We start from the raw sequence: 24,346 nt of genomic DNA on the forward strand, positions 1-24,346 counted from the left end.
TTTTGGGGCAGTGATTAATGATTAATTAACCAAGCTAGCATTCATAGAAAAGTATTCTTATAGTATTAAATTTCTACATGGGCTGCCACTGTGTCAGCGAACAACAAAAAAATAGAATTCACAATAATCTAGATTTAGAACCAAAAATTGTACTCTAAGTTGCAGTCGTGAAAGCTCCGGTTTTTTTTAGTGTTCTAGAGTATGGAGACTTAGAGACATCTCTGCAGATTCTGTCATAGCAACTTAAACTTGTTCAATATTAGATTCTGAGGTAACTGTTAGCCTATTTTAGGGCATTCTGGTACATTTAATTTGATTTTCACACAGTCATTCTGCTATGGTAACAAAGCAATCAATCATGGACTTGAATGAGTTACCAATAAGGACCACATGGCTCTTTGGATGAGTTCCACTGCATCCTTTAAATCTGGCAAAATAATATGGTTTGCAGCTACCTTTTAAAGTAAGGATCAGGGGGCTGGTCCCGTGGCCTAGTGGTTAAGTTCGGTGTGTTCTGCTTCAGCGGCCTGGGTTCAGTTCCCAGGCTCGGACCTACACCACTCGTTGGTGGCCATGCTATGGCAGCGACCCACATACAAAATAGAGGAAGATTGGCACGGATGTTAGCTCAGGGCAGGTCTTCCTTAAGCAAAAAGAGGAAGATTGGCAACAGCTGTTAGCTCAGGGTGACTCTACCTCAGCAAAATAAAATAAAATAAGGATCAGTTTGAGGAAAAAAATTAATGAAAATGATCAATGGAAGAAAGTATTCTTAGGGCCAAGAGAACTAAATTATAATGAAAGAGATTCTTGAACTGGCTGTTGAAACAGAATCAAATATTACCTTTCTTTAATAAATGTGAAACTATTTTTAAGGACGTGGCTGTGGATATAGAAGTGTGTCTATACGGTCTAAGAGGACTGCCACCATTGTTTGCAGTGCTCTTCTTCTTACTACGTTCTCGACTTGTTTCATTGGTTGTTTGCTTTCTGTTGGGCTCTTGGCTCTGAATAACATATTGGGGATGGAATGGTGACACATATGATTTTTGAGAATGTTAAGAAAAACACTCAAGTGATATTGGCATTCTTGTAATTGCATATGTTGTTTCTTTATTTACTTTCAGTTTGATTAATAAGCTTAAACCTGGTGTCATTAAGAAGATCAATAGACTGTCCACACCAATAGCAGGTTTGGTAAGTAATAATTATCTTAAAAACTAGATTTCTTTGATTTTAAAATGCAAAAAGATGGGCATAGACAGGTTCTCTTACCTGGAATTATTATAGAAATTAGGTTGAGTTTTTGCTCCTGAAAAGTGTTTGGTGATGTCCTCCTTATATCTTTAGTTCCTTTCTGTTTCCCTCCTGCCAGGAAGCTTTCATTTACTTTATATATTTTTTGTTTTTTGTGCCCTCAAACTCCATGTATCCCCTTTCTTGGCTTATTTCTTCCACACATCGAATTTATTTAGGATCATGTTCTTTCTGAAGCTCAGTCCTGCGTACATTATTTGCTAGTTGACCACAATTTAGGACACTGTCCAATGTTCACCAAGTTGTTATGTTTCTGGTGCTTCATGCTTATGCATTATCGTCATTCAGCACACAGTTCTTGGAGTGTGTTTGTAAAATAGTCCAGACCTGCTGGCTCTTTTGCTTTATGTAATAGGTTTCCTACCAATATCCTGTGTGGTGTTGGACAAGGCACTATCTTCTGCTTTGCCTTAGTAATATTATCCAAAAAATGACTATGGATGATTCTCTAGATTCCTTCTGGCTTTAAATTCGGAATTTTGTGTATGAAAAGTACCCCACACTGTCATTATATAGTACTCTGGTGGGTCAAGACACTGGAGAGACCAATAATAAGATGGGGCTGTGTCTTTGGAAATAAGTAATTTATAATTAAGTACAAACAATGGATAATCTTCAAAATGTTAGCAATCCCTAAGTATCAAGGCTGATGATAGGAGTCAGTTAAAAAAATGTAATTTCACAAAACGCTGAAGTTGAAGACTGCTGTTAACTTGAATATAAAAAAACCCAAAACCTATACTCTGTTTGGAATAGTCAAGCTGCTTATAATACATTCAGGAACCCTCTGTTTGGCCATCCATGCAGAAAGATGCAGAAAGAATTGAAGGTAGCAGTACCAAAATTTCTGGGTTTGCAGCTGGCATGAAAATCTCATTAAACTTTTGACAAGAATGAGTTGGTTGCAGAGTGTTTATTGTTAGAAAATATTTGTCTAGCAACGTACAAATATATAGCAATATGTGAATATGTATACATGAATTACTTCTAGTAATAGTGAGTCAGAAGGTATTAGGGAATAAAATTAAAGAAATTTGGTTTTCGAAGTCTTTCTAGGAAGAAACATTCAGTTTAATAAAATAAATAAGGGCCGGCCCCGTGGCTTAGCAGTTAAGTGCGCGCGCTCCGCTGCTGGCGGCCCGGGTTCGGATCCTGGGTGCGCACCAATGCACCGCTTCTTCCGCCATGCTGGGGCCACATCCCACATACAGCAACTAGAAGGATGTGCAACTATGACATACAACTATCTACTGGGGCTTTGGGGGAAAAATAAATAAATAAAATTATAAAAAATAAAAATAAAAAAAATAAGCTTTATATGAAAATAATTTTTATGAAATAACTTCTGTGAAAATAAAGAATTTGAATTGTATTGGAAGTACTCTCTTTTCAAATGGCTTGAATTATTCTTAGAAAGCTTAATGCTTAGATTTTAAATTGTCATTTTTTGGATCAAATACATGCGTTTCAAGTAAAATTAGCCTTTGATCTCAAACACCCCACATATTTGGAATGCTTGGCTTGTGGTGGTTTGTTGTGGTTGGCCACTGGAGGTTTTATTCAGTCTTCTGATTCAATTCTTCTGATGAGATGAAAGCACAAATGTATTTTATTTTTAAATCCAAACATCTCTCAAGTATTTCGATTTCAAGCATCAGAAATTCTATCCAGTTTGGATTTTACCTCTAGAAACTAAAATGAAATGTATTTCCGGTATATTAAATAGGATGATTTCCCAAATGTAGGACACTGAGCATTTTCAGTTGGATGTAGGAGCATAAGAGTGACCACAGCTGCAGAACTGGGGTAAGCCCTGTTGGTCTGAAGTTGTTATCATGCCTCATTTGACTCCTTCCTCCGATGCTTGTGTGTCAGGTTGATAAACTTCTCGAAGCCTCAATTTCAAGAGTGAATTAGAGCTCCAGCATCTACCTACTAGGGTTGTTATGAGAATGGAGAGGGATGATATATAGGTAGTCTGACATATAGATATTCAGTGAATGTTCTTTTGTAGCACATTCACTCTTTTAAAAATAATTGAGTGCCTATTAGATCAAGAAGTTTTCTAGTTAATAGGGATATTTTGGAGGAATAAAGGCAGATAATGACCTTACCCTCAAAGAGCTTACATTCTAGTGGGGGAGCAGGGACCAGGCAAATAACATTAACAAATGAGCGAGAAAGCACCAGAGAATTATAGTGGACTCTGACTTTGTTGGACACTCATGAGCAGTTGTAGTGGAACTATGAAGACTGACTTCTAAGAATTCCTCAAGAAGTATGTCAGAAGCCTTAGATTTTGACACCTGTAGAAGAAAGATAAAGAATCTGAGCCAGACTTTTCATACTAGTAATTTTTGTGTTCACAGCACCTAATATAGTGACTGATAAAGACAGGAGACCAAAGATTTTTGAATGAATGAATGAAAAAGATTTTCATTGTGAAAAATACTAGGCTCTAGAATTAGGTCTTTGATAGGATAGTGTTATAAGTTGAATTATGTTCCCCTCAAAGAAAAGATATGATAATGTCTACTTGGGCAAGGGAAACAAAAGAAAAAATAAACAAATGGGACTTCATCAGACTAAATAGCTTCTGCAAGGCAAAGGAAACCAAGAACAAAATGAAAAGGTAATCCACCAACTGGGAGAAAATATTTGCAAATCATGTATCCGACAAGGGGTTGATCTCCAAAATATATCAAGAACTCATACAACTCAACAATAAAAAAACAACCTGATCAAAAAATGGGCAGAGGATATGAACAGACATTTTTCCAAAGCAGGTATACAGATGGCCAACAGGCATATGAAAAGATGTTCAAGGTCACTAATCATCAGGGAAATGCAAATCAAAACTACAATGAGGTATCACTTGGCACCAAGAAGCGTTATAATTACCAAGACAAAAAACAACAAATGTTGAAGAGGTTGTGGAGAAAAGGGAACCCTCATACACTGCTGGTGGGAATGCAAAGTGGTGCAGCCACTATGGAAAACTGTGAAGATTTCTCAAAAAATTAAAAATAGAAATACCATACGATCCAGCTATTCTACTACTGGGTATTTATCCAAAAAACTTGAAATCAATTCAAAGAGACTTATGTACCACTATGTTCATTGCAGCATTAGTTACAATAGTCAAGATGTGGAAGCAACCTAAGTGCCCATCAGGTGATGAATGGATAAAGAAGATGTGGTGTATATATACAATGGAATACTACTCAGCCATAAAAAGACAAAATTGTTCCATTTGCGACAACACGGATGGACCTTGAGGGTATTATGTTAAGTGAAATAAGCCAGACAGAGAAAGACAAACACCATGTGATTTCACTCAGATGTGGAGGATAAACAAATACATGGACAAAGAGAACAGATTAGTAATTACCAAAGGAGAAGGGGTTGGGGGATGGGGATAAGGGGTGAAGGGGCACATATATATGGTGACTGACAAATAATAATGTACAACTGAAATTTCACAATGCTATAAACTATTATGACCTCAATAAAAAAAAAAGATATAATATATTGAAGTCCTAAACCCCAGTAACTCAGAATGTGACCTTATTTGGGAATAGGGTTGTTGCAGATGATGTAACTAGTTAAGATGAAGTCATACTGGAGTAGGGTGGACCCCTAATCTAGTATGACTAGTATCCATATAAGAAGATGGCCATGTGGACACAAATACACACAGGAAGAATGCCATGTGACAACTGAGGATTAGAGTGGTGCATCTACAGGCCAAGGGACACCAATGATTGCTGGCAAACCACCAGAAGCAAGAAAGAATTCCCCTGCAGGTTTCATAGAGAGCATCGCTTTGGGGACACCTTGATTTTGGACTTCTTGCCTCCAGAACTGTGAGACAATAAATCTCTGTTGTTTTAAGCCACCCAGTTTGTGGTACTTTGTTATGGCAGCTCTAGGAAACTAATAGATACCGGTAAATGTTTCAATTATTACTTGTTTTTCAAAAAACCTTTTGTTTTGAAATAAATACAGATTCACAGGAAGTTGCAAAAAAACAGTACAGAGAGGTCCTCTGTGCCCTTCATTCACCCAGTTTCCCCTGATGGTAACATCTTGAATAACTGTGGTACAATATTAAAACCAGGAAATTGACATTGGTACATCCAAAGTCCTTAATCAGAATTCACCAGTTTTACATGCAGTTAATGATTTTTTAGTAACAAAGAGCAGAGATGCTTTCAAGCTAAGTGAGATGAAGAGTGTTTTAAGGATTTTTCAGAGGGCTCTCCCGTTAATCCAGTGCTCAGCCATAAACATGGCAGCTGCATTCCATAATTACTTTTTATTATTTTATTTATTTATTTTATTGATGTTTTAATAGTTTTTAACATTGTGAAATTTTGTGTTGTACATTTTTGTTTGTCCATCACCAATATATATGACTCCCTTCACCCCTTGTGCCCAACCCCCACCTCCATTGCCCCTGGTAACCACAATATAGTTTTCTCTGTCCATGTGTTGGTTTATATTCCACATATGAGTGACATCATACAGTGTTTGTCTTTCGCCTTCTTGCTTACTTCACTTAACATAATACCCTCCAGGCCCATCCATGTTGTTGCAAATGGGACGATTTTGTCTTTTTTTATGGCTGAGTAGTATTCCATTGTATATATATACCACATTTTCTGGATCCAGTCATCACTTGACTGAGTTTTATTTTATAAAGAACTAGATTTACCCCATATTTTCTATAATTTCTGTTCTTTACAAAGCCATGCAAAAAAAAAATTCTAACCCAAGAGTTCGAGTCTTCCAAAAAATTAGCTAGTGTTAACTGTATGTTCAAATTGTTGAAACTCAAAACTAAAACTTTATTTGGGAATAAAAAAACTCAAATTCAAAACAATAGCCTGAGAAACAGGCAAGATATTCTGATGGTGAAAAGAGTCATTGAACCAGGATAATATTTGCCATCTGATGTGTTAGTGTGCGTGAAATACAATATGTGAAGAAAACATCAAGAAAGTTATTAATCCTAAGAATTGCAGTCATCTTGGACCCCTAATGATTTATTTGTGTTTAGCTAAAGCAAGATTTCTCAACCTTGGCACTAATGACAATTGCCAGATAATTCTTTGTTGTGGGGGTCTGTCCTATGCATTACAGAATGTTTAGCAGCAGCCCTGGCCTCTACTCACTAGGTGCCTGTAGCACCATGACCCCCATCCCCCACTCCTGACATTGCCAATGACCCCTATGGGGTAAAATCATCCCTGGTTCAGGACCACTGAGCTAAAGAATCAAGAAAGTAGACACTACTCCTTTACGTGGGCTAGTTTGCTGACTGACTATAGATTTGATTGATCTACTCGTGTTTATCTTTCCAATTGCAATTTCCCTTTGAAAAGCTATGGTATTCCAGAAAATTGGGTTTGAATCATTCATTTGTTTGAATGTTTGTGCCTATCAGTGGGCTCAACAGAAAAATCTGCAGGATGTCCACACTTGAATCAAAAATATCAGCTGAATTTGAACATTTTTGCTCTAAAGGGTTACTCTTTCAGATCACTTTCAAGAGTGGAATGTGCAAAGTGTGACTGTAGAGGCTGGAAATGTTGTCTCCTCATTCCGGAATGCTGTAGAATGATGTAGAATGCAGGAAATGGGCAAAGATGCCAGCAACCTAAGCTGTTGGATGTCAGTTTCCCTTGCCTTCATAATGGCTACTTCAGGAAGTAAGGCAAATCTATGGGTCCATCCTTACTGCCATTTTTCTAAAGGCTGTTAGTGGTTAACGTTTTCGTCCCTGTGTAAAATTATTTCTGACTCTTGCATCTTCCCTCTCCTATACACTTGGGTGTCAGCAAAGTACTGCAACCCACTCTAAGCCAAACTCACTCTTGAAACATTTAGTTGTTCCTTCCAGCAGCAATGGGAAATTTACCTGAGGAATCAGCTTTAAAATTTAAATTTTCTTATCATGTGCTTTTCTAAAAACCACTCTCAGGCAGTGAAGATATTTATCCCATTCTTTTCCCCAGGGATAGGGGGGCAAGGGGATTGGGAGAGGGCAGGTTTGTGGGACACTGAGCTTGTGAGCTCTTTCTACAAATAAACCCAAAACGGGAGACCTCAGGACAGAATGTTTTTGGTGAAAAAAGCCCACTTCTGTTTCCTCTCCTTTCTTATCCAAGTTGAAAGAATATAAGGGGTTATGATAAAGCTATATTTGCATCCAAGACAATAAAAAGCCATATTTTTTGGGGGGGAAAAAGGAGTTTATTATGAATATAATTACTATTTTTATTCAAGGGTGGCACTTTTCTGCTTAGGATGCAGGAATAAATTTTGTGTGGTTGAAGAGAAAATACTCAAGGAATATTAGAATGTGACTTGAATGAGCAGCCAATATATGCCTTGCCTGAAAGAGTGGTGACTGAGGGTTGCTCTGTGCTGGGTCAAACCCAGTGTGTGTCTCAGAGGGACTATCTCTCTAGTTGATAATAAGCAAAATACATTTGTGAATATATTTGGATGTTGACATATGCAAAACACTGGTAACAGATGATAGCAGAGGAGGAGATGGAAAGATGGTATTGTAGAGCTAGTTTAAAGTAACCATTTAATGGTAAGATCAATAGTGTCTATTTTCTTTTCTTGAGTTTTATTGTTGACTTTGTAGATTTATTTGAGGAGCTCTTCTGCCTAGCAAATCTGGGAGAGGCTTCCACCAAGCAAATTCTTTTTGATTCACTCATCCCTGCCTGTTTGATTGCTTAGCCAATAAGAGCAGCATTCTTACTGAGCTGATTCTGGCTGCGTTGGCTCCCATCTCCAAATGGTTGGGGGACAACATCGAGGTCCCCTCCCGTAATACTACTACTACCTCAACTTTTATTTAGTTTTCGTGTTCTTTATTTCCTCATAGTTGATAATAATGAAGGCTGCAAGTTTCTATAAATTACAATGCTCTTTAATTTTTGTTTACTTCTTACCTACCACTGTATTGGAACAATTTTCTTATCTGTTGTATCAGACCTTGGTGTTTCGTTGATTTGAAGACAGATTTTTTTTTCTTTTTCTTCTGATAGTGACAGTGAAGGTTAAAGGATATCAATAAACTTGATTGAAACTGCTAAATTGTGGCTTCATGATTAAAACTAAAGAAATGTTTTTATTTCAAAGGGAGGGTGAACCACTGTTACAAGTTGTCTAATTATGCCTCAAAGACTAAAATTTAAACTATTCTTATTTTACTAGTTAATCAGTCTCATTAATTCCTTTAAAAACAAAACACCACTAACAAAAACATGGAGTACTTTTTCTTCTTAATAAAAATATAGGAGAATACTGTAGTATTGCTGTTACTAACATATTGTACTTGTGTAAGAAATTATAGCATAAAAGTTAGCCATTTACTAAAAATAAGGCCACTCTACACATTGAAAATGACATTTTTCATGGTTACAAATTAATTTAAATAATTTTTTTGTAATGTAAATTTGCTGGAATTTCTGTGGATCACCATTCATATTTTGAAATAGTTTGAGGTTATCCAGTAACCAAGTCTGAGGGAACAGACGGAATGGGGATTGTGTATTGGCTGTCCTCAAGGTAACAAATGTTTGATATTAAAGATCTGAATACATATAAACGTATAAACACATAACATAACATGGAAATGGCATAGAAATAAGTCAATGATGGTTGAGTTATTTATAAAGTATTTTTAGGAGGTTTACTCAAAAGTTTGCTTGTCTCCTTACTTTTCTCCTACTCCCAATTAAAGATAATTATCACCAGGAGCGGAAATTTAAAAACTTAGTGTCAACATTGAAGTTGTTTCCAATACCCTCATAATGATGCAGAGCTGTAAATCAGGAAACTCCTGTTTTGTTTCTAGCCATAATCTCTTAGTCATGGTGTTGGCACAAATTTAGGAGCACTTTCCCTGAGTTCCAAAACTTACTCATTTTTAAATCTAAGATGAACATTTATATGCCAAGTTAGCCTTGAGGGCAACTTTTTAAGGAAAAAAAAAAAATTAATGAATTGGAATTGCAAAAGCAATGCTATAATTAACTTGTAGAGTTAAAAAAAATTGATTCAGGGTAGGATTATATCATACATGACAGTTTTATTCAGATACAAAAACATTTGGAACATCTCTTTTTTAGGTACCTTTTGTTATGTAGAAAGCGGAAAGGGAAGAGCAAGTGAGGTCAATAAGAACAACCCAGGTTTAAAACTAGAATGAGGGCACTGGTCATGTGACGGATCTTAGGCCCATGACTATCCCTCCCTTCCTAAAAAGATTTATTGAGCACCTACTATGTGACAGGCAGTATTCTGGGAACTTGGGATGTGGTTACAAATAATGCAGAGAAAGTTTCTCCCTAGTGGAGCACAGTCAATAAGTCAACAATAACCTGTCAGGTGCTAATAATTACCATGAAGAAATTATAATGTCTTGTCAGTGACCAATAATTACACTGAAAAATCAAGTGAATGGGTAGAATGATTGAGTGTGTGAATGAGAAGTATTTCAGAGAAGTTGTTAAGGGACATTTTATTCCTGGAGTTGACATTTGATTAGGGACCTGAATGAAGTGAGGCAGTGGGAAGATATGAGGTTGGGAGTTTTCCAGACAGAAGGAGAAGAGAGAGGATCAAGGCAGGATCAAGCTGGACCAGCAAGGAGGACTGTGATTTGGAACTGAGTGAGGCAGAGAGGGAGGCTGGCAAGGTTGTGTAAGGCTTCCTGGGCTTTGGTAAGTAGATTGCATTTTACTCTGAAGTGTGATGAGAAACCGTTGAGGGTGTTTGAGAGCAATTTAATTTGTTGTTCAGATGATTGGTTGCCTGTGGTAAAGGATGCACATATCTGTGAATATCCTAGAAACCACTGAAGTGTACACTTTAAATGGGTAATCATATGGTATGTGAATTATATCTCAATAAAAGTGTTAAAAAAAAGATCACTGGTTATTGTGTGAAGAATAGACTGAAGGAAATGAAGAAGAGAAGCAGGAATGTCAGAGAACAATTTCAGTACTTGTGATGGTTAATTTTATGTGTCAACTTGACTGGGCCACAGGATGCCCTGATATTTGGTCAAAGGTTATTCTGTGTGTGTCTGTGAGAATGGTTTTGGATGAGATTAAAATTTGGCTTAGTAAACTGAGTAAAGCAGATTGCCTTCCCTAGTGTGGGTGGGCCTTATTTAATGAGGTGAAGCCTGAGTAGAACAAAAAAGCCTATCTTCCTGTTAGTAAGAGGAAACTACTCCTGCCTGACAGCATGAGCACGGACATTGGTCTTTCCCTGCCTTTAGACTTGAATTGAAACATCAGCTCTTCTTGGGTCTTGAGCCTGCTGGCTTTCGAACTGCAGCTTACATCATCCCATTGACCCTCCTGGTTCTCAGGCCTTTGGGTGTGGACTGGAACTACACCATCACCTCTCCTGGGTGTCCAGCTTGTAGATAGGCCAAGCATGGGACTTCTCAGCCTCCATAATCACATGAGCCAATTCCTCATAATAAGTCTCTTATATATATCTCCTGTTTCTTAGGTTTCTCTGGAGAACTCTGACTAATACAGTAGTCCAGGCAAGAGGATATAGTGGCGATATTGAGGATGGTGAGAAGTGCTCAGAGTTTCCAAATCTTTTGATGGAAGCGTGTATGGGACTTGCTAATGGGTGGAGAGAGGAGCTGGGTTTTTGTATCAGTAGTTTATTGAGATCATAAATATGGAGCGGAGGGGTTGGTGAAAGGAAGAGAAGAATCAAGAGAAATCTTGTGGAGGATGAGGCAGTTTGCATAAGCTTGCAGATTTGCAAATGTCGAAAAAGTGGCCAGTGTTGGTTATAGGCTTTGTACTTGGCCTATTTGCATTAAAAAAAAGATAGGATGAAAACACAGGACATGTACTTAGTCCAGTTTGTAGATGTTGGAGCAATGAGGCATAGCTAATGTACTGGATATAAAAATCTGGAATTAAAAGTGATCTGGATGGGGGCCAGCCCTGGTGGCCTAGTAGTTAAGTTCGGCATGCTCCACTTTGGCGGCTGGGGTTTGGTTCCTGGGTGCGGACCTACGCCACGTCTGTCAGTGGCCATGCCGTGGTGTCAGCTCACATACCAAAAGAGGAAGATTGGCAGTGGATGTTAGCTCAGGCCGAATCTTCCTTACCAAAAAAAAAAAAAAAAAAAAAAATCTGGATGGGCCCAAGTTTCCAAAAGGATATTTATCAGAAATAAATTTCAACTGTATTTTAGTTGAAAAAAAGCAATCACATGAGTCCAGTGGTTTTATATTATCTACGAACTTAATCATGCATTTTATACCTTTATGCATGACACCTCAGATAGGAACACATGATTTTCAATTCAGATTCTTTATATCTACCTTATTTTTATTCTAAATGTGACTAGCTTCCTGGTTCATTAAAACGCATCTTCCTGTGAACTATTATGCCATTGTCAACTAGCTATTGCCATTACATGATCTCAGCCAGCAGTGTAATATGGATGCCACAATACAAAGTACCCATGGCCTGTTACAAGAGAAGTTAGAGGAATTCTCTCCATTGACTTACTGTATGCTAGAAACTGTGCCGATCACATTATATCTCTTTCCTCACTAAATCCTCACAGTCACTCTGTTATCCTCATTTTACAAGATAACTGTTATTAGTGACCTTTCACGTGATGACTCGTAATAATTAACCACACCTGTAGTCCTGTTTTGAGTTACAGATAGTTCACTTTGAGAAGGGAGGACATAACACACAGGAACCTGTCTTGAAGGAGGCAGGGTAGTTGTCATATTCTGAATGGATCCCAAAGATGTTCACACTCTAATCCAAGAACCTGTGACCATGTTGCCAGGAGAGGGAGAATTGGATTGTAGATGGAATTAAACTTGCTAATCAGTTGACCTTGAGATGGGGCGAGGATGGTGGATTATCCAGGTGGGCCCAGTATAATCACAAGAGTCCTCATAAGTGGAAGAGGAAGCAAGAACCAGATAGATGGTAGTGTGGTAGAGACTCAGCCTGATGCTGCTGGTTTTGAAGATGGCGGAAGGGGGCTTCTAGGAGACGGAAAAGAAAAGGAAATGGTAGAGCTTCTAGAAGGAATGCAGCCCTGCCGATGCCTTGATTTTAGCCCAGTGACACTGATTTTGGGCTTCCAGCCTCCAGAGCTGTAAGATGATAAACTTGTTTTAAGCTACTAACTTGTGGTAATTTGTTACAGCAGCAATGGAAATTAAAACAGTGGTTAAGAGCACAGACTCAAGAGTCCAACTGCTTGGTTTGAATTCCAGTTCCACTACCTACTGTATGACCTTGTGCAAGTCACACACCTTTTAAGCCTCAGTTTCCTCATGTGTAATAATGGGAACAATAAGACTTCATAAGCTTTTTTGGTGAGAATTTGAGATAATTTGTGTAGACTGCCTCATCATGCTGCCTGGCATATAGTAAGAACTCAATAAATGTTAACCTGGGAAAATTAGCTATTCATCGGAGGGGCTGTTGGGATAATATGAGAACTGAAAAATGTCACATGAGGGACAAGGGATATTGAGGAAACCAGGGCTATTTAAAGAGCAGATGAAATTGGGGGAACATGTGGAGTATGTGAGGCAGGAGAGCTAAGTAGCTAAGGGGCTCTCCTGTGGGAGAAGAACAAGATTTAGTTTGCGTTAAGTAGGCAGACTTGTAATTCTGATGAGGGAGTCTTTGGAGTTTCTTGACATAGAAATGACTGAAAGTGAGTCAGCCTCATAACGCAGGGAGTCCCTGGGGCTGGAAAAGCTTAAACAAGGGCTGATGATCCAGACCCATCAACCATAAAAGTGATTCTCTGAATCGGGTGGGAGTGGCTGCACCGAAGGAATTTGAATTCCCAGCTAGCTCTCAAGTTTTACTACGTAGTTTTCCTTCATTAAACAAGCTTTATTGCTTCATAAAATATGTGTTTTAGCATCATTATGACATGTTTCTTCAAGTGATTACTTACTTGTTTTACTTTGGCACGTAGAACGTGGATAATATGAGGACAGAACTTTTGTTTTTCTTTTATTCCCATTTTGTGAGCATAGATGATCCCCCCCCTCACCCTCCACCTCTGGCAACCACCTCTGGCAACCTGCTCTGGGGCAGAACTTAAGCAGCTATTTCAGCATTTTTTTTTTTAAAGAGTAGGTAAGTTTTAGAATTACTTCATTTTTTGATGTAAAGTTTAGTTTGAATAATATGCAAGACTGTATCTTAATTCATGCCGCAGTGTGACAAAGCCTGTTATTGCTTCTGTGTAGTTAATCATAACCTGAGTTGATTAAGCATTTCAATAATTAGCCTTTTATCACAGCACTTATGCTTTTGACCTTCTGCCCTTACTTGCCAACTCTCAGTTCTGTCTCTCTCAGTCTGGTTTTTGCTCCTGCTTTGCCAAGCAGTGCTGGAGACAAATCAAGTCAGCAAGCTGCTGGCATTGTTATCAGGTATAGTCCCCGGGGCCCTCAGTGTCAGCTGGCAATTCCTTTTAAGCATTCCTCGATGGTTCCTATTCCTATTTTCACATGTGACAAAACTTGACTGCTCTCCTTGTCCTCAATTCCTTTGCTATCAGCAAATAACCGAGGCATTTTCTTTGTAGAGAGAGAAGGGCCCAAGGAAAACTTAAGCAGCTAGTCTTTTCTTAATTTTTCTCATAAATAACTATTAAAGTTGGATCCCCGAGTGTTTACCTACATATTATAGTCATAAAACATAGGTGTGTTACTTCATAGCTTACGTTTATTAGCTAAGCTATAAAATAGAGCATGAATTCTCTAATAATAAATAAAAAAACCAATGCCTTCTGATCAAAATTGCGACTACACTGCTTTTGTAATGGAAACTAAAGTGCAAATCTGGATATATTCTAGTCACTCTGCTGCTTGGGAGTTGCTTTAAAGTAATTTTGAATGCTCACAATTAGTGTATCATAAGAATGGAATTCAAGTACTTTTGGTGATGGCCTAATGGTGAGTTCCATAGTCCCTAGGTGATTCATGTTCACACTAAGGGGAAACATTGCTTTAAGTCGTATTTGGAAATACTTTCAAAACTTATTTGTCTACAAAGACTCAAATCACCTGGAGGATCTTCTTAGAATGTGGATTCTGAGTCTGTAGGTCTGGAGTGAGCTAGAATCTGCATTCCTAACAGGCTCCCAGGTGACCCCAGTGTTGATGGTGCGTGGACCACACGGTGAGCGGCAAGAGGCTAGGGCAGCTGTTCTCCAGTTTGTGCATCATCATCAACTGAGCAGTGACTGTGTGCTCTCTCTGATGTGGCTGACTGGAGGGCGTTATTCTAAAAGTATGGACTTAGTTCAGTTTCTCTGCCTCAGTGTTTACAATCTCTTGATTTCTGGCACATGCTGGCTAACTTTCTGACACTGTCGATTCCAGAGGCAGAGGAAGTGGGGACTTTGGTGCCATATCGTAGGAAAGGAATTGAGGTCACCAAATCTCTTGGCCTCAGGATAAATTGATCTGTACCATCATGTGCTCAGGTTCAGAGGAAACGGTTAACACTTTCTCTTTTAATTGAAAAATCTTGCTTAAAGTAAACATAGAACCCTATGGGGAATCACAGGCCAAAGCGAGCCCGGGTAGAGCATTTGGTTCAATGATGGGGACACTTCCAGGTGATGGTGGTCTGGGAGCTTTGGTTTAAGGTGTCGCCTATATGAGCCCTGAGCACAGCCTCACTCTTTTTCAGAGTTAGTTATCCTAATTCAGGGCTTCTATAATAAATCTTGTTATTAGTCTTGTCTTTATTTAAAGAACTCATTTTTGTTTATGACAGCTCTTGACGTGTAGGCTTGGGAAATTTTTGCAGAAGTGAGTCTAACTAGTTTGATCTTAAGAGTACACAGCCCCTCATTTGTTGTGACATTGACGTTTCTTAATATGAAGTATTACCTCTACATGTTGGAAGTCATCACACTTGAAATTTTATCATTATAGATATTTTTTTTGATCCTCCAAGTAAAAATGAAAGTGACTTTGGTTAGGGTGAGAGCCTAAGGAGGTGTAGTATACACTTTAACGAGGATTTAGACTTTTGTGTGACAAAATGATTCAATGTGTAAGAGAAACTGTAGACTATAATGCCATTTATGTAAATTAGACTACATAAATCAACACTCTAAAGGACATTTACATTTTTAAGCACATTAGAGAAGGCACCTTTTAGAAAATAACTGATGGAGGTGAAATTCACATAACATAAAATTAGCCATTTTAAGGTGAACAGTGGCATTTAGTACATTCATAGTGTCTGCAACCACCAAACATTTCCATCATTCCCAAGTAAAACCTCTCACCTATAAAGTGGTTTCCCCCCCATTTCATCTTCCCCCCACCCCTGGCAACCAGCAGTCTACATTTTGTCTCTATGGGTTTCTCTCTTCTAGATATTTCATATAAATGAAGTGACGTGTGTGTGTCTAGCTTCTCTTACTTAGTATAATGTTTTGAAGGTTCATCCATGCTGTAGCATGTATCAGTACTTCATTCTTTTTGATGGCTGAAAAATCCGTTGTATGGATATATCACAGTTTATCCATTTATCTGAAAATGGACATCTTAGCTCTTTCCACCTTTCAATTATTGTGAATAGTGGTGCCATCAATGTGCATGTACTTGTAACTTGTTTGAAAGTCTCTTTTCAGTTCTTTAGGGTATATACTTAGGTAGAAGACATCTTTTAATGGAGAGGAGTGGAAATAAGTTGAGGGTATGGGATGAAGAGGAAAATAATAATATGACAAAATAAAATGAGAGAGCTCTTATTTTGACTGATAAGAGCATGCTAAAATATAATTAATTCAGCTCTGCTGCTCAGTCATCTCAGTAGAGCAAGGTCGAGAAAGGCTTCTCTTGAACGGATTTGTGGGTGTGACTTTTGTCTAGTAAATGAAGTTCAATAAGATTCACAGAAGACTTACAGTATTTTTGAGAGAATTGTATTTGCAGAAACACTGTAAACATAGACAGAAAGGGATTACAAAATTAAAAGACCTTTAGTCCCTCAAACTTATACAAGCAGGAAGTAGCCTGAGAAAGCTACACACCTGCAAACACAAGCTACTTCTCAAGGAAACGGAAAGATGATTTTTAAGGTGGAACCAAGAGTCCAGGGGGTGAAGCAAAAAACCATGAAGTATTCCCTGGCCTTGAATCCTAATGAAGGACCTGCCAGTCTATGCCTACATTGAAGGGGACAGTCCTATGTGTAACTAGCAGGATACTGAGAAAACAATGAAGTGACTTGAAAAGCTAGGTCATGAGACATCACAGCTTCCATCTTGCTTTCTCTTGGATCACTTGCTGTGTCAAGCAGCCCTGTGAAGATGTCCGTTTGGTAAAGAGCTGAGGTTTCCTGCCAACAACCAGCCCTGATTTGCCAGCCATCTGAGTGAGCCACCTTGGAAGTGGCTCCTTCAAGCCCCAGGAAGACATTTAGATGAGTGTGGCCCCACCTGACATCTCATCTACAATCTGATGAGACCTCCACGCCAGAACCATCACACTTAGGCCACTCCCAAATTCCTGACTTTGAGAAACTGTGAAATCATAAATGTCTATTTTCAGCAGCTAAGTTTTGGGATAAGTTGCTATGCAGCAGTAGATAACCAAAAGAGGTACTACAGTGGACTAATATAAACCTGAGAATCTTGGTAAATTTTTGTGGCTCCCTCCTCTTGCCTCGGTTATTTAGCAAATACTGTTCCTGATTCGTTAATCTCTAATTTACCCTCTCCACCCCACGCCTATTGTGACTGCCCTTGTAGTTGATTCAAGGCTAAGGGGTGGAGAGGGGATTGGAGAGAATATGAAAATCTTGAGCCATCCTGCTTCTTCTGTTGATATGGCGTCTGTCTTGACTCACAGTCATAGAAAAATTGGAAACTAAAAGGAGCTATTGCAGATTTTCAGGGATTGTCTTTTTTTGGGTTTATTTTTAAGAAGCTGCTCTTGGTCCTCAAAGTGTAGGAATTGCAGATGTTTAGGCTGTTGACATCAAGTATTTTATATAAGTTGGGCTATTTATGTGAAGGGTTGGGCTAGCGAGGGCTGGGCTTCCCTCCTCTTGCAGAGAGAAGTGTTTACCTTACGTAATAGGTTACGGATCCACAAACTACTCATTTCGCAGGTGAGGAAAATGGAGCCAGAAAGGTGAACTCATGCTTCCAAAGCCATAGAATTGGTTAGTGACAGAGCTAACTTGGAGTCCTGGCTGCCAGTCCAGTGAGATAAGATTTGTTTCAGGTTTGACCTCCGTTTTTACTTTCATTTATCTTTGCTAGTTTCAAGTGAAAATGATTCCATTAAATGAGGACTAAATATTTCCCTTTTAATATGTTGAACTGGGTGTGGCTTCTTGAGGTTTCAACAGACATGAAAATTTTATAATTTTGTGTCTCCCCTTAGGCAACTCTCTGCCTAGGTCCTTTGAAATTGCAAAAACTAAATTACCAGTGGGCTCAAGTCCAGTAAGCATGATTTAGATACAATTCTCATCATAGTACAACCTGTTCCTACTGCATAGGACATGGACGACTGTTTATAAAGTTTGTCTGCTTTAAAATTGAGCGTCATTGAACTAATTAAAAGAATTTTTTAACATAAAGGCTTTATATGAAACTAAAATTTAATCATTAATTGTATTTTTTTCTTAGTCTCCAATGAAGTATAGTCACTTTAGATTTTAAGTGGTTTCTTTCTAAATACTTGGATGGGTTTTGAGGCATGTGTGGCTTTATTTATCCTTATCAATCTGTACATATTTGTCAACCAGATGAATGCTATTATATTTTTATAAAATATGTGAAGAATTATTTTGGCTGTCAGTTCAATAGGTTTACTTTTAGTTTAACTATGTAATGTTTTATAATATTTTAAACATTCAGAACCAAATCGAATTTGTGGGAAGAATTCTGATGGATTATTTTTCCTTTTTTGATATGAGATTTGCTTCCTGTAGGATTTTGGGTACTGGTATACCAAACCATTTGTTTCTGTCTGCTTTTCCAAGGGCCAGTTTAAGAACCATTAATTTGAATCTTTGGATAATTACAGATAGTACAGGTTTTAGAAATTATGTGAACTTAACAACAAAATTAACAACAACAAAAAAAAATCACTTCGTTCCTCCTGGAATTTTGCCAATACATGATTTCCCTTTATTCCACAAAGTCAAATTAAATGCCTTCCATTGAACTGTTCAACTTCTGATGTATAAGTTCCTTTACTCTTTGACCTCTTATTCAAAATGATTCATAGCCTTCAGCTTTCAGTCAGGGAGTTCACACTGCCCTTTACTGATAGTACGCTAGACTAACCTCCCACCTCTACAAATAGGTGCTTTTTAACGTCCCTTAGTTTCCTAGTAATCAAGACTAGTTTTGTCTTGCCATACATTTGCTTGCCCTTTCCCTATATCCCCTCACTCTCCTCGAATCCAAGCTCCTCTTCCTTCTCTTTTTATCATTCCCTCCCACCTTGCTGTACCATCCTGCCTTTTCTTCCTTTGGAGATGAGCTGCTCATGGTGGGGAAAGAGAAATTACCTTTCTCCAAGTGGCTTCTGGTCCCTAACAGCCAGCTGTTAGGGAGGGAGGTAAGGTTTCAGGGAGGCCCTCAGAGGCCCACACCACAGATGTGGTGTCGCCAGCATGTGTAAGTGGATGAACGTTGTGTTGGCATGCTAGGAGGCATTCTCTTACCTGAGAACCCTAACAAAGCGAAGGTAGAGTCCGCATGGGATCATCACCAGCTCAGCCCCATAAAGGGTTTTCTTTAAGAGGAGTAAAGATGGAAGCTCAAGCTCGTTCTGCTCACCAAATACGTGTCTCTGAAAAGCAGGGGACTGTAAGATAGAATAAACTGTAGTCAGTGTCTGTGTAGTAGTTTACATGAATGAAGAGCATTGCTTTGTGAATGGATGATTTTGGTTTTGAAATCAGAGATGAGGGCAACCTAGATTTTCGTTTTTTGGAGGCAGTTCCTGAGGCAGGTGCAGGGATGAGTAACGTACCACACCTAAACTATGCGATCTGGCCAATGAACACTAGGCTTCTCCTGGGTCCTGTAGTATGGTTTCCCTGTCTGTCAAAAGCCGGCTTGGCAACCAAACCTAGATTCCAGGTGTGGTATTCCACAGTCGTTCTGTAATTTGTAATCATAGAAACAGAACGTTCCTCCTCTTATTCCTTCCCTGCCAACAGTTTCTGGGTGGGTGAACGTCAGTAGCTGGAGTTATTTTTAAAGAGGAGAGGTGAGGCTTGTCGTGCAAAGCTGGGAAGAGGGCGTTTGTTTGCAGAGCCGAGCTGACATCAAAGTGTAGATCACTGCTCAGTGGCTAGGCACTTGTCCTATAACAGGTAATGTTTAACGTGCCAGTCACAAAGATCACAGAAACAGCATATGCCCGTCCGGGCATAAGATTTCACTACCGTTTATGCTCTGGAAGACTGAAAGGCTAAACATGACCGTGTATTTCTTCTAAGTATATGTATGCATTGGTCTTCCTGCCTCCTTTTTTGCTGGCTGTAATTGGACTTTGAAGCTTGGAAGTTATAACATAAAAATTTGTAACCTTTGTCTAAGAGAGAGCTCGGCTAAGCAATCGCTTTCCACTTCTTTTCACAGGATAATGTAAACGTTTTTTTGAAAGCTTGTGAACAGATTGGATTGAAAGAAGCCCAGCTTTTCCATCCTGGGGATCTACAGGATTTATCAAATCGAGTCACTGTCAAGTAAGTTTCACTGGTTTGTTATATATTTTTTTAAACTAGGGGCTTGTTGCTTAAGTGAAAAGAATTCCTGAGAGCCCGTGATTACTGAAAAATCCTTCTTCTGTCTTCTTCTGTTCTCATTCCAAAGCAGACTATTTAAAAAATAGCTGAGGGACTGTGAATGTGAAGCTGTCTGTAATCAGCATGTCATGGTCTCATTTTAAATCTTGATACCAACCGAAACGGTAGTTGATATTTTAATGCTTGCCCAGCACGGTAATGTTTGGTTGCTACTGGTGAGGATTCTCATTATGCTTATAAAGCAAACTTAGAGGTTATATTATAGCTTACAGAGTAAAAAGACTTCTTTTAAAATATTTTTTTTTTACATTTGGAATTAAGACATAATTACTCACATAAAAGTGAGAGTAGGACAGTGGTAAAACAGACTTTCTTAATATTTGGAAGGCAGCAGTGCCTGGGACCAACATATAGTGCTAATGACCTTGTCAATTGTGGCTGAATTTTAAAAATGAACTGTTTTTCACTATTTTAATAGTATGGATAAGAAAGTGAAAGTGGGGGGTGGTGAAAACATGTGCGCAGGTGTTTCTGTTGGGTTTTAGGTGGAAAATGGTGTTCATGTGTGAGTATATGGTTTCAGGAAATCTGGTTTTAAGCTCTTGTGGGATTTTTTTTTCCTTACAAATTTGCTTTCAATGAATCAGAATAAACTCGTGTTACCAGATAAATGTGACAGGAAAATGATTTAATTTTGAAGTGGCTACTTCCGTATCATAATGGCTTTTAAACTTAATTCACCTTTTTCCAGGGAAGAAAATAAACACTTTATTCTATCTATGGAAATAATAGAAATGGAAAAATTAGTTTCTGCCAATTCAAAGATTTAGTTTATGGTTAATATCCCTGTTGTAATAGCTTCAATAGTTATTAAAAAATTGACTGTAAAATCTTAAATATGGCCAACTTTTTTTCTAAAGAAAAATAACCCTGTATATAAATATCTTTTATAGTACACATTGTCTTTTGGCAGTGTAACCTAAAGTCCCAGGTAGAGTCAGTCTTTTAAAAGTCTAACTATATTAATATTTTTAAATGAACAAGCCATTTTGAACCTATATGCTTCTAGGTCTGTTGAAGAAGCGTTTCTAGATGACACAGCAATGATCTGTGCATAGCACAGATGAGTCTGTCCGCGTTTCTGATTAATCGAAAGATAGGTGAGGAATCCTAAGTTTCATCGCCAGAATGGCGTGTTTACTTCTGCAGTATGCAAGGTCATGTTTAAATTCCATGAAAAATAACTATCGGTAAACTTGTGTTTTTCCTAATAGACATAAGACCTATCTGTTGGGCAAAGAAACTTTTGACTTGGAAAGTCTTTTTCTTAAGTTGTTGCTGTCTATTAAGAATAAACATCTTTTCCCCTGAAAATCATACTGTTTTGAAACTCTAGCTGATATGGACTAGGCTGTGGACTAGGAAAAACGTGTTTGTTGGCTCCTAATTCCAAGGGTGCTCTGAGCAAAGCTTGCCTGGAGCCTATTTCATGAGATGCTGGGTCTGAAGTGTTTAGGAAAAATCAGTATCTGGGCTCAGCCTTCAGCAAAATTAAATTACTGACAACTGAAACTGGGAGGTCAAGTAGTTACAGCCATAGTGGGAGGTATGCAGAACAACTTGTTTCAGTGGAAACCACAAGTCCCTAAAAGCAAGGTGTGCCCAGGTAGTACTAGGGAGATCGCCAGAGCGAGAACCTTGACTCAGCTTGAAAACATTTCCTCTGATAATTCCATCTTGTTGAACCGGAGAGCACCGTGGTCAACCCTGAGTCTACGCAACAGAAGGGAGGAAGCCTTCTAGTTATGAAACGAGGAAGCTGGCAAATGGCTTATTTAAAAATATTGAGATATTTAAATATCTCAGCTCTTAAGCCTTGAGATAGCTTTCTTATAAAAGGAAGCAGATTTAAAGGAAAGCAAATAATTGCTTACGAAATAGTAATGCATTTCTTAGTTCTTAGTTTTTGTTCTTATATAATGTGGAGACTCCAATAGGTGAAAAATCTTGTGCTATATGCTTATTGTAGGTTAAAGGACTTGGTGTTGGTTAGACCAGTGGTTCTCAACTGGGGGCAGCTTTGCCCCCCTCGGGACATTTGGCAATGTCTGGGGATATTTTTGGTCATTGTAGCTGGGGTGGGGGTGCTACTGGCATCTAGGGGCTCAGGGGTGCTGCTAAATACTCTTTAATGAACAGAACAGCTCCCATAACGAAGAATTTTCCGAATCCAAATATCAATAGTGGCAAGGTTGAGAAACTCTGACTTCTTAGGCTTAGAATTACATACTTAGTTCCACTCTGCCAGCAAGATAATCATGTGGAAACGAGGGATACTAACAGACTTTTACGTCTTGCTAAAATATAACTTTTTACTTACTACCTTAAAATAATTTATTCAGTTCCATGTTAGTATGTTTGTCCATTTAAAAGGGACACACTCATAATTTGAGTGTACGGTAACGTGTGAGTACTTTGACATTATTTTGCTCACCTGTATACATTAAAATTAGCAATAATGTGGCAAACTACTTGACTATTTTAAATGCTCTATCAAAACTCAACTGCCAGGACTGCATTAACAGTTCATAGACCTGTTGTTCTTACTGCAAGTGCATTCTAAGATACACGTTTTCATGACTTGCTGAGAACAAATAGGAAAGGACAGTTTATACCCTCCATGTTGGCAAATGTGAGGTATATTTTGTTAGTGGACAGCAAGGACGAAAACATGGATGGCATAAGGTGCTTTGGATAGAATGAGTGAGAATGAGTGGCAGTAGGAGGAGAAGCAATTAATTTAAAGAGCCATTGCTATTGAATAATTTCAATAATGCAGACCCTAACTACAAAACCTTATTTTCCAGCAATATGAGATTTACCATTTAATCTGCAATAATAACTTTTCACTAGTCAAACAACTAGGGTACTCTTTATATTTCTGTAATTATACATATTACTATGTGATTGAATTTTCTAACTGAATTATTTTACTTCTTGCAGGAAGTAGTAGTTTGAATTTTTCCAAGTATGCTTGAATTCTGTTTATTTTGGGACTAAATATATTCAAAAGTCAGTTGATACTTTAATTTTGATGTTCTTGACTTTAATGGGTGGGATCCATCTTTACTTCTTTTCTTCTCAACAAGCTAATAAGCAAATTTGTGACTTAACCTCCACGCATGATAGATTGAGGTAGAACTTATCCTAGTTAAGATGGTTACTGGGGCCATGAAATTTAGCTTCTGTATCAATAATTGCATCATTATTATTAACCATTTACTAAATAGCCATACTGAGCTTAGGAAGCACAGACAATCCACAGAGCTGTCTCTGCAGTCCTTTCTGTAGGAGAGTAAGCACAGTGGCCATAACGCCATGCCACAGCACACTGGAGAGCTCCTACAGTAAGTGTCATGGTCTGGGGCGGCATCTGGTCATTAAGAGGCACAGAGCAATTGGTCATTGTAGAAGGCACTCAACAGAGTAGCCCAGAGGTCCTGCATTGGTGGAATTGAAGTTGACATAAGGGTACGGTTGAATATTAAAGGTTTTAATTTTAAATGTCTAGCAATTTGACTCAGAGACTAAGTCCTGTATTTAAACCATTGCTCTAACCGAATTATGTATTGAAATTTTTAAGCTGAGAGTTTGAACAGATTGTAAACATGTTTCTTCTTTCCACCCCCTTACCATTTCCAATCCAGTTTGTAGCATTTCCTTAGATACGTTCTGTTCATAATAAAATTACAGGATAGCAGTGCTTTTGAACACAGTATTTCAGTGATGCAAAGAAAAATTATTTTCTAGTACAGACTTTTTCAGTATTTAGGATATTAATATTTTAGGTGTAAAATGTAACTTTAAACGTTGATATTGACTGAGTTTAAGAAATCTATCAAATGGAGTGTACAGAAATCAAGTATCTTATTTTTACACATGCTGATTGCCAAAGGAACAGTAGTTGGAAGCAAGATTAGTGTTGGAAGCAAGATTAGTGTTAACATATCTCCCTTGTGAAAATAAAGGAGGCTCAAAATGATATTTTAAGGATTTAACTGTTCTCTAAAGCTTCAAAAGGGTGCTTGATTTCTGCGGCAATACTGTAAGGAATCAGTTTCCCACATGGCACTCTATTAACAGTCTGCCAAATTGGGCTTGAGATG

General features: G+C 38.2%; 1 protein-coding gene across 1 annotated transcript in view; it reads left to right on the top strand.

Moving 5' to 3' along the window:
- The window catches only part of LMO7 (LIM domain 7), a 191,601-nt gene that overhangs the window by 77,409 nt on the left and 89,846 nt on the right, over positions 1–24,346 (top strand). Inside the window, exons 3-4 of the mRNA XM_058548316.1 lie at positions 1,128–1,197; positions 20,014–20,120. Of these exons, the coding sequence (XP_058404299.1) occupies positions 1,128–1,197; positions 20,014–20,120 (177 nt within the window). The remainder of the gene's footprint in view (positions 1–1,127; positions 1,198–20,013; positions 20,121–24,346) is intronic.

The sequence above is a fragment of the Diceros bicornis genome, chromosome 9, assembly GCF_020826845.1.
Source record: "Diceros bicornis minor isolate mBicDic1 chromosome 9, mDicBic1.mat.cur, whole genome shotgun sequence".
NCBI classification, from domain to species: Eukaryota; Metazoa; Chordata; class Mammalia; order Perissodactyla; family Rhinocerotidae; genus Diceros; species Diceros bicornis.